The 10,580-nt window shown below is 48.6% G+C and overlaps 2 protein-coding genes across 2 annotated transcripts; one reads left to right on the forward strand and one right to left on the reverse strand.

Annotated features, from left to right (window-relative positions):
* Positions 1–2,799: 2,799 nt before the first annotated feature.
* Positions 2,800–3,822, reverse strand: LOC135827925 (beta-glucanase-like). The gene has a single exon (XM_065340361.1). It carries the CDS (start codon positions 3,820–3,822, stop codon positions 2,800–2,802), a length of 1,023 nt encoding a protein of 340 aa, XP_065196433.1.
* A 1,294-nt stretch (positions 3,823–5,116) lies between these two features.
* Positions 5,117–8,288, forward strand: LOC135827816 (carboxypeptidase B-like). The gene is made up of 2 exons (XM_065340244.1): positions 5,117–6,491; positions 7,521–8,288. Exons 1-2 carry the CDS (start codon positions 5,336–5,338, stop codon positions 7,721–7,723), a joined length of 1,359 nt encoding a protein of 452 aa, XP_065196316.1. The 5' UTR covers positions 5,117–5,335; the 3' UTR covers positions 7,724–8,288.
* Positions 8,289–10,580: the final 2,292 nt, after the last annotated feature.

Genomic DNA, 10,580 nt, shown 5'->3' on the forward strand with positions numbered 1-10,580 from the left:
GGCCCTTTTACACACGTACGCATATTATTGAAAGCTCACGCGTTTGAAGTGCTTTAAAGGCATGTCGCTGCGAGGAAAGCTTTGCCGGGTTGCCCACGGAGTAGCACTGGGCAGACTCAACATTCCGAACCATGCACTTGTTTACAGCGAAAGCAACCCCACAAGTCATGGTAGCGAATGTGCCCTTCGCCCTTTACCGGTACCGCGGTATGCACACCGTACATGTAACTCCCGGCTAGGCTATAGGCTGGACAGCGAATAGACCATTTTTGGGTAAAAATCCTTCACTTTCCCTGGCCACGTGACCAACAACACCGTGTACATGCACTGATGTACAGTGCTGGCAACTGAAATCCGACCCCCTAGCGTCTCGTACGAATCGCTAACTCGGCTAGTGCACCGCTAGGAGGGGTAGGATTTCAGTTGCCAGCACTGTAGTAGTAATCTGGACTGAGTGATCGGTGCCGCATGTGCCGGCGCGGTGCATGCCAAGCAACTCATCGTGACGTCGCTCACATGCATGCATTACAGTCATATAGACTACAGTACTGCACCAGTTGGCCATATTTGAAGGGTCCTTCAGACCGTAGATGTAAATGTAAGGGCGGTGGACGCATAGACACTTAAAAAGTCATTGTGCATACATGTAACTGCAGCTTGGATGAGTTGTCTTCCATACTATAAGTTCAAAGCTGCCCTCAGGAAATTTACAGCTGACTATGCTTATGCAATCAACGGAATTCCGCCACCTTGCAGTTGATTTTCCCCATTTCTCTCCTCATCAATCCCTACTTCTCTTTGTACATACATCTACATCTACTATTCTTTCAATTAAATGAACCCCTCGATAGGCACATTGCCTTTGGGTCATTTCATAATAATAATAATAATAATAATAATAATAATAATAATAATAATAATACGCTCCAGTATTAATCCAATGGCAATGTGCATGATCGGTCCCACGCCGTACGCTCAGTCCATACTTGCTTCTTTTCCTTTTCTTTCCGACTTCGTATTCTTTTCTTTGCTAGCCACGCGTGGCGGTATCCTACAGTCTGACCACGTGGACGGCGTGTACAAATCCGATCATTCGCAGCTGGGGAAAGCTCAGTCCGCAGCATGGCGCAAGTAACCGGCCATTCACCGGGTACAGCACTTCACCCTGGTCCGCAGTTGCCAGTACGTTTACTGGCACATGTACACGGAGAATGCGTGCTTACGGATTTACATGACAGTACTCGTACTTTATACGAGTTTTGTTCGTCTTTGGAACAACAATGATGATCTTTCTAGACCTTTGTGTTGACGTTTTGTGGAACAGTTGGGAAAAATACTCATTGTGTTTATTTTGCCCTTAAAAGAGGCTATAAGACACGGAGAATGCCTGCTTACTGAAGTACTTTATACGAGTTTTGTTCGTCTTTGGGACAACAATGATACTTGTCGTACTAACACGTAACCAGGTACATGTACATGTACCGGTACATGTAAATTCTGAGAGTTCCTTGAACTCTTTCCTTGAAACGAGATTCGCCACCGCAGGAGCATTGCTGTGGAACAGTTTGCCTAGAGAGGTGCGCACCGTATCCAGATGGCAAGATTTTAAGCTAGCCTGCCTTCCTTATGTATGCCTGGAATAGGTTGTGTTTCGTCAGGTTTTGACATGTTCCTTTTCTTCTCAGTATTCTCGCTCGCATAGTACTTCACTTCTATGATAATATTGCCTATGCTGTTGCTCATTAGGATTTTGGCAAATTCTATATATCCTTCGCTTTCATATAACTGGGCCAGGAACCCGTTTGAACTTGCGAAGTAAATAAAATCAATCAATCAATCAACTGGATCCAGACTTCCAGAGGCAGAGCGGGTAATGTAATGTACAGTGCTGGGAACTGAAATCCGACCACTGAGCGGTGCGTTCACATTCTAGCCGTCTCTATCTCGTAGTGTTACAACACTGTGTTGGGTCTTTGCGATGTGAGAGTACCGCTCAGGGGTCGGATTTCAGTTGTCAACACTGTAGCATGCACGAGTGAGTGACGGGGGAGAGGAGAAAGGGAGGGGGGGGGGGGGAGAAGAGGAGAAAGGGAGGTGAGGGGAGAAGAGGAGAAAAAAAATTATATGGATCCAAGAAGAGGAGAAAGGGAGGTGAGGGTAGAAGACCACATAAAAAGACGGTCACGTGGGAAATGAGTGCTTGACTGATTCCCGTACTGTCAGTATACTGTCAGGAGGCGACGAAAGCAGAAGGAAGGCTTTGTTTGTTTATTGTGTTAAAGGTTAAACTTCATCCTTTCAGTATCCCATGGGCCACTCTGACCGAAGAGGCAAAAGGTTCTTTTCTGTGTCGGTCACAAATAGCTCTGAAGCTGTTGGACCTGGATGTTTAATCAACAGTGGCAACAGGAGGGCGATGCTCCTCTCATCTCCCTTGTCGCCGTTGCTTTCCCAACGGACACAGGTACCCGAACCAAGATTGATCTTCTGAGAGTGAGAACATGCTTATCTCAAACTGGGAATCAAATCCGTAATCTCCTTTTGGACGGCCAATGCATGCGCTAGCCATTTACCAGCCCCCCCCCCCCCCCCCCCACCCACACACCCACATCTACCCCAGCAGGTACACACACATACACATCATCCATAATACTGGTGCTAGTACAAGCGTCTGAAACAATACCAAAGGTTCACGCAAAGAAGGTTCTTTAGGAATGAATGGATGATAATGGATACAAGTGGTAAGTCTCTCATTAGCCCTTTTAAATTTTGTTTTGGCTCGTGTCTTGGCCACTGGTGTTATTGGGCTCTCTTTGCTGCGCGGTCATGAAGCACATCTGCCTGGCGTTGAGTGAAGGGTGCGAATGCTTGCTCATCTACACCGGTAGTGCCCGTGAAGTGCGCTCGGGATTTTCCCTCCCCACTGGACTGGAGAACCCGCACGTAGTCGACGGTATGAAGGATCGGGAAATGCGTGTCCTGGTTGGGTGGACCTGCCCAACCTCCCCCCAGGGCCGAGTTGATTATGATGTACATAGGCACCTGCGGAACGCCGTCCTTGTCCCGGTCGTTGGGATATGTCGAGACGTACTTGACACCGTCCACGTAGTACGTGAGCGACTCGGAGCTCCACTCGATGGCATACTCGTGAAACGTGGTGTTGTACTGGTCGAGGCTGAGATACGGCAGAACACCTGTAGTCGACATGTGCGGGGACGAGCACTGATGCGTCTCTGGGAACATTGCGTTGTAGTGCAGCGAACCATGCACAACGCCGTCTCCGTTGATCATTTCCATGATGTCCACCTCGCCGGGCCCGGGCCAGCACAACTTCTCGTGCCCTCGGCCCGGCATCAGCCAGTGGGCCGGCCAGAAACCGGGCTGCTTGCCCGGCAGGTTGGCGCGGACGCAGAACCGGCCGTAGAGCGCCTCGAACTTACCGGACGTGTCGATCCAGGCCGAAGTGTAGTTCTTGTTCAGGAACTTCTCCTTTTTGGTCGAGATCACAAGCTTTCCGTCCTGTATCCGTGCGTTGCCTGGGACGTAGCTCTGCGCCTCGTTCTCGTGGCCCGCCGTGTAGTTTGAGTAGCGGCCAGTCCAGAGCGACGCATTCAGCTCTCCGCCGGCGAAGTTCTCGTCCACAACCACCTTCCAGCCACCCAGGCGTAGGTCTGCATCGCTCAGATCACACAGCGAGGATAGTCCAAGGCTGCACGGAGCGAGAATCAACACTGACACCACAACCAGCGTGTGCATAACGTACGGCCGTTCGATGTACGTGTATCTCGGTTTGAATGAAGCAGCTCCTTGGAGACTTGCCATGCTGACGACCTCCAGCGCGCGGACTGTACAGAACAATAATTACCCTTGCTTGCTGGTTAGGAAAGTGGGAATACCGTAGATTCACAATCCCAGTCCTTTCTCCTTTCCGTCTCGAACAGGACCTGAAGCGTGTTTTGGGAGAGATATTACACGTACAATACAAGGTGAATCTAATACAATCATACCATGATTGTACTGTACATGTACATGACTGTTTAACCTACAGTGCCGAACATTTGAATCAGTGACTTGATATGGTGCCCACGTGATATGTCCCCAACTCTTCTAGACTTAGACTAGAGTCAGGCGCTATAGCCCCTGAGGAATCTTCAGGTCTTTTGGGGTGTGATGTGAACGTCGATCTCAAGACTATTTGTTGGGAGAGAGTCAAGTGCACTACACAGCTCGCTTCGCACCTACATGTACGTGTGCGCCCCTTTTGCTTTCCATTATGGTCTTTTATTGTTGTTGTTGTTGTTTGAAATGTTTTATTCTCACAATGGCCTGGGGCCAATAAGAGAAGTTGTTGTTTTTGAATTCTTTATTCTCACGGTGGAACCATCGCCAATAAGAGATTAATTTATGAGAAGGTGGGATTGTGGGTTAAACAGTTGGAAAGTGATTTACATCACTTTGAACTTTACAAGTATGGGAGAGGGTGAGCGCTGCAGGAGCAGATTGAGCTGTTGTTGTTGTTGTTGTTGTTGTTGTTGTTGTTGTTGTTGTTGTTGCTGCTGCTGCTGCTTCTGTTTTTGTTGATGCTATTGGTGTTGTACCTCTGTATAGCAACTTCCCCATGTCCCACCCCAGTTAATTTGAGACGACGTACTCAGTCCAGCTATGCTGGCTTTTATTAATTAAAGAATTAAATTATAGTGGATTAAAGGAGGATGCAATTGTTACTGTACACGTGTACGTGTGTGCTGCTACACGCGACCACGAGAGAACGCATGAAAAACATGTGCAGCACCCGTGCAAACGTGTACTGCTGCACAAATTTTCTTAATCTTATGTTATAACCAGGGAGTCGTAAAATACTGGTATTTTACGACTCCCTGGTTATAACTGTGAGAGAATGCATGATGATCACGTGTGCAGCACACGTGATCATCACGCAAGTCAGAATGCGAGATGTACCATAGTACAGTACACAGTATAATTATAGCACTGCATCCTCTTACATATAGGAAGATACAACGCTTGCAGTCACTTGAGATCCAGCCCAGGTGACGGGGTGCGGCCATACCAGCTGAACTGGAGCCACGCACCAGATCCTATCCTTGCATGCCTGTCAACCTTATAAATAATGTTGAGCTATCATTGTGTGTTAGGATTGAGTGAAATGGGATTATAGGCGTCCGTGCCTAACCTGATACAGTATTGATTCATTTTGCTGGAGCTAGTGCAGACTCGGGCCCGTTTGTGAAAGAGAGCAGGCAGTCCAAGGTCTGCATCGCTGGGGTCTTCAGGACACACCATTCCTTGTTGTAAGTGGCGTATTTTGGCCGTTAGAATGGAGGGTAGAACAGGATTCCTGGCTCTGGTTGTACTAGTACTAGTAGTGTTGGCCTCGGCGTGGATGCCCACTGCATCCGCACGCTACAATCGAACCGTCACCTATACCGGTCAGAAGGTCTTGGCTTGCCGCGTGAACAGCACGGAGGAGGTGCGCCAGCTGCTGCTCGATCCCGACCTGGATGTGTGGCGGCGCTCCGCCGATGGCAGACTGTTGGAGGTCAGGACACTGACTGCGCAGGCGGGCGTAGCGCTGAGCTCAAACAAGGACTGCCAGGAGACGATCAGTGATGTGAATGCCTGGCTAGAACCGCTAGAGGCCAGCCTTCGCGGCCGGCGTCTGGGCAGCAGCGCTATGCGACAGGAGTTCTTCGAAGACTATCATACCTATGACGAGATTATCGGCTTCTATACCAGTCTGGCTGCAGAGTATCCGAGTCTTGTCACCATGGAACCTAGCATTGGTGAGTCCATTGAGCTGCGCCCCATGCCCGCAGTGCGCATTACCGCGGCGGCAAATCCCCAGAACGTGCCCCGGTTTCTCATGACGTGTCAGATCCATGCCCGGGAGTGGGTCAGCAGCTCCACGTGCGCTTTCATGGCCGATCAGCTCGTGCGCAATTATGAGCAGGATAGTCGAGTGCGCGCGTTGCTCGAGGCGTCCGAGGTGATCTTCATCCCGTTCGTTAACCCCGACGGCTACGCGTACACCTGGTCAAACGATCGGCTGTGGCGCAAGAACAGACGCGTCAACACCAACAGTGCATGCCGCGGCGTGGACCTAAACCGTAACTTCAACATCCGCTGGGCTGAGCCCGGCGGCGGCAGCTCCGGGAACCCTTGCTCAGAGACCTACCACGGCACGGCGGCGGAATCAGAACCTGAACTCTTGCACTTGGCGAACTTTTTCCGCGCTAACCCGAGAATCGTTGGCGGCATTGACTATCACTCATACTCACAACTGATCCTGCGCCCCTGGGGATTCACACTGGATCCGCCACCGCACGAGCAGCAGCTGAAGGCTGTGGGCGATCAAATGCAGGCCGTGATCCGATCGGTACACAACCAACGCTATGTGTCCCAGCCCGGAATGGACCTCTACCCGACTGTGGGGACAAGCAGCGACTGGTATTTCTCCGACGATGCCAGCCAGAGTAAGTAGAAGTCAGAATTTCTCTATTTCATCTCTCTTATTCCAAGCCTCTGTCCCGATCTTTCAATTTCTCTGCATCACCCTCTTTCTCCCTCCCTCTCTCTCTATGTATCTCTCTCTGTCTGTGTGTGTATCTGTCTCCGTCTCTCTCGCTCCCTCCGTCTCGCTCTATCTCTGTCTCTCTATCTCTGTCTCTCTAGCTCTATCTCTGTGTCGCTCTGTTTCTGTCTCTGTCACTGTCTCTCTATCTCTTTCTCTGTCTCTCTGTCTTTGTCTTTCTCTCTGTTTGTCTGTCTGTCTGTCTCTTTCTCACTCTCTCTCCATCATCTCTCTCTCTCTCTCTTTCCTTGTCTATCTTTTCTTTGGGAGAATACAAAAAAAGAAGGATCTCCGAATAGCACATGCCAGCCAACTTCGAACCATGGTTCTCCATCGTGGTTAGCATGCGTTATGTTGTGAGTCGTTCGGACTGCCTGTTCTAAAGCATTGTTGTCCCCGACAACTTGAATACGTGCATGTTTGCAGAATAATTGTTCTGCTCTGATTGTCATAAATCAGTGATTGGAGCATCGCTGGCCTTTAGTATTCATTTCGACCAGTATGGCTGGACTGTATACTTAGTCCTTGAGGGTGAGACATGGGCAAGCTGCCATACAGGTATGCGGGCCCGCCTCTCGGAATCGTTGGCCTAGAGCGGAAGACTCTGGTTCGGGTCCTGGTGGTGACACATTGACAATCTTGTCTTCAGATTTTCCCCGTTCCAGCACTCTCGACTAACTAATACGTTCCAATTATCAAAATTGAATTCGGACCCTGAGCCAAGAGTAAAATGTAAAAACAAATCAGAAAGGACGTATGGGTTACAAAATGTGTCATTGCATGCCTCAGTATTTTGTCAGTTTGGTGCTCGGTATCGCACCTTCGGACTGCTTTTTATCTTGTTGCTCATAACTCACAACCCATGTGTCCTTTCTGACTTTCTTACATTTTCCAATTGTCACGTGCAATTCTTACGTGTTCTTTCCTGCAGGCAATGGTGGTTATCGCTGCGCTGGTTACACCATCGAGCTGCGCGACACCGGACGCTACGGCTTCATTCTGCCGGCAAGCCAAATCATACCAACAGGCCAGGAGAACTACGAAGGCCTGCTCTACTTCATGGCCGAGTTCTTGGAGAACCCTTTGCCATTCCCACTCCCCACTCCTAACTCTACTATTGTTGCCCATGCATGACTTCTATTTGCACGACCTTAATGAGCAACGGTTTCATTCAATAAACTTTTAAATGGACTCGGATGGAGAGCCAAGGATGAATTTATACTTGAAGTAGAAAAGAAAAAGTGCCAAGGAACTACAAGCTACGCTATAATGTCCAGTTTACACGAAGAAAAGAGGACCAAGGAGCTACAAGTTATGCTATATTATCCACTAATACCACCAGTTACTGAACAATCAGCTCATGCGATAACATTGCACGACACTGACCGACGGTACTGACGTTCTACAGCTAACTGGCTAACAGCTCTAGCACATCCTTGGCTCTCCACCCGAGTTTAATAATAGTATTAATTACTAGTGTACATTGTAGCGTAGCTTGTAGTTCCTTGGTCCTTTTTCTTTTCTATAACTTTTTAACCGTTGGTCTTATTTTAATGGTGACTAAAGACCGGTCGCCACCAGTATTGTACTTGTGCTGAGTATTGTATTTTATTATTTTGCTTGGGCATTCCCAACAGACCCTAAGGTCTTCTTACAGGGTGCCCAAACTAGTACTACTGAGCGCTCGTACTATACCCCAGTCTCTAAACGTTCTGTGTATGTGTGCTCGCGCGTCTGTGTGTGTGTGTGTGTGTGCGAGTGTGTTGTGCGCGCGTCTGTTCATAGTCTTGCTTCTAGATCTAGTATACATGCTGTAGTTCTTTCTGAGCTGCGCGATTTCCTTTAGAATACAGTAAAAACCTGTGACTAACGACCACCCCTTGGTGGTGCCAGCAAAAGCGGTCTTTAGTAGCAGGTGACCTCTCATGTTTATTGGCAGTCTTCGGACGGGCCAGGAGATGTTGATATAAATAAATAAATAAATAAATAAGGTGGTCTTTAGTTAGAGGTCTGCACCATGCGACCATATATGGATCTCATTATTATGTACATGTATAGAGCTACCTGAGCTTCTGTGCACGAGCATACGAATTGTGTACATCATGTACTGAAGTACACGAACAACATGTGCATGTCGCCTCCGCCTGCAGACTTGGGGTGCCCAATGGAAGATAAAGTTCGAGCCATCAAAATCTCCGGCAATACTCCTTGACCGCCACAGACCATCCCTGGATGTCCCACAGCTCACATTTGATGGCATGCAGGTGCCTGAGAGCCCTCAGCTCAAGCTGCTAGGAGTGTTATTAATTTTGACAGTACTCTCTCCTTCCGGGCCCACCATCACCTCCGCCAGACCAATTGGCTATGGGCCACTGAAGTCCACCAGCACTGAGAATAACCGGTTGTCTCTATTATTATCATTTTCTGTCTCTCTCTCTCTCTCACTCTTCCTCTCCTGGGAAGCTCCTCATGCTCATTCTCCCTTTCTCTGTCCATTTCCCCTTCCTGATGCGTAGACTAACTGTTGAACCCGAGACCACTAGGTCGGGGGAGGTTGACCTACCTCATCGGCACGCATGCCACGCTCCTCTGTGTTGTCAGTGTTCGCTTGTCCACTTTTGTCTACCTCCCCTTTTATGTTGCTGGCCAGTGCTTTGTAGTAAAAAAAATGTAGGTGTACATGTACATGTACATGTTTCTCCCGGTATTCAAAGAGAGCAGTATCAGTCGCGTTATAATGCCAAGAAACCATGTTCCCACATTGAAATTACATTCTAGTGGATGTCAGGGCAGGTATCGTTGATTTTTAAAGCCCTCGAGCGTAGCCCGAGGGCTACGCTCGAGGGCCTGAATCAACGATACCTGCCCTGGCCGTACATATCTAATTGTGTTTCAGACTACCGTCCAGGGACACGTACAACATACATACACTGCTGGAAACTGAAATCCGACCCCTGAGCGATCAAAAGCCTCTTTTATGGGCAAAATAAGCAAGAATTCTTGTGTCAATAAACTGAATTCTTGTGTCAATAAACTGAATTCTTGTGTCAATAAACTGAATTCTTGTGTCAATAAACTGAATTCTTGTGTCAATAAACTGAATTCTTGTGTCACTAAACTGAATTCTTGTGTCAGTAAACTGAATTCTTGTGTCAATAAACTGAATTCTTGTGTCAATAAACTGAAGTCTTGTGTCAATAAACTGAATTCTTGTGTCAATAAACTGAAGTCTTGTGGTGAAGAAAAATACTACCGGTATACATAAAATGTGTAAGATAAGCTCAACTGAAGATAACGTCACAAGAAGGTGGAGAACCACGGTTACATGAATGTGCCATGCAGCACCTTGACAATCGCCTAGATTGGGACAACCATGTAAACTATGTGGTCAGCAAGGTTGCCAAGAAAATTTGCGCCCCGTGGCGCGCACGCCGAAGCCTATCAAGACGCTCTCGTCAGGTGTATGTGAAGGCGGGCATAACGCCCGACCTGCTTTATGGCTCCTGCTGCTTTTCAGCCGCAATGCGAGAGGGTCAAACTGAAATGGCTGCAAACCGCGCAAAACAGAGCCATTCGCTGTATCGATGGCAACCCGCCCCGGACAGCTGCTCACTACTCACTCCCCGTACCGTGTCAGCGAGATATACGGGCAGAAAGTATTGATCACCATTATTCTGACAGTTCATACACGCCCTCACCAGCCCTGTGCTCGCCCAGCTTCTGACCCGGCACAAGGCACCCCTACCCGTCATCAGCAGTCAAATGGCCTACTAAGCCAGGCAAACGGTAGGCGCTGCGGTCAGTGGAGATTTTCTGTTGCTGGTGCTCTGCTGTGGAACGCTCTCCATGGTGAGGTCCGTATAATTACCCAGCTACCTGAGTTTAAGCATGCATGTGTACCATACGCCTGTAGGGAGTAGTTTCGAGTCACTGCTGATCGCTCTGCTCTCCTTCCCCGTGCAGTTTTGTTTGTTGTTGTTGTTGTGTTTAT

Source organism: Sycon ciliatum, chromosome 12 (genome assembly GCF_964019385.1).
Source record: "Sycon ciliatum chromosome 12, ocSycCili1.1, whole genome shotgun sequence".
NCBI lineage: Eukaryota > Metazoa > Porifera > Calcarea > Leucosolenida > Sycettidae > Sycon > Sycon ciliatum.

Coding starts and splice junctions, on each gene's coding strand:
- LOC135827925 (XM_065340361.1), bottom strand. CDS start 3,822: ATGGCAAGTCTCCAAGGAGCTGCTTCATTCAAACCGAGATACACGTAC.
- LOC135827816 (XM_065340244.1), top strand. CDS start 5,336: ATGGAGGGTAGAACAGGATTCCTGGCTCTGGTTGTACTAGTACTAGTA. Junction 6,492..7,520: donor CTCCGACGATGCCAGCCAGA/GTAAGTAGAAGT, acceptor TCTTTCCTGCAG/GCAATGGTGGTTATCGCTGC.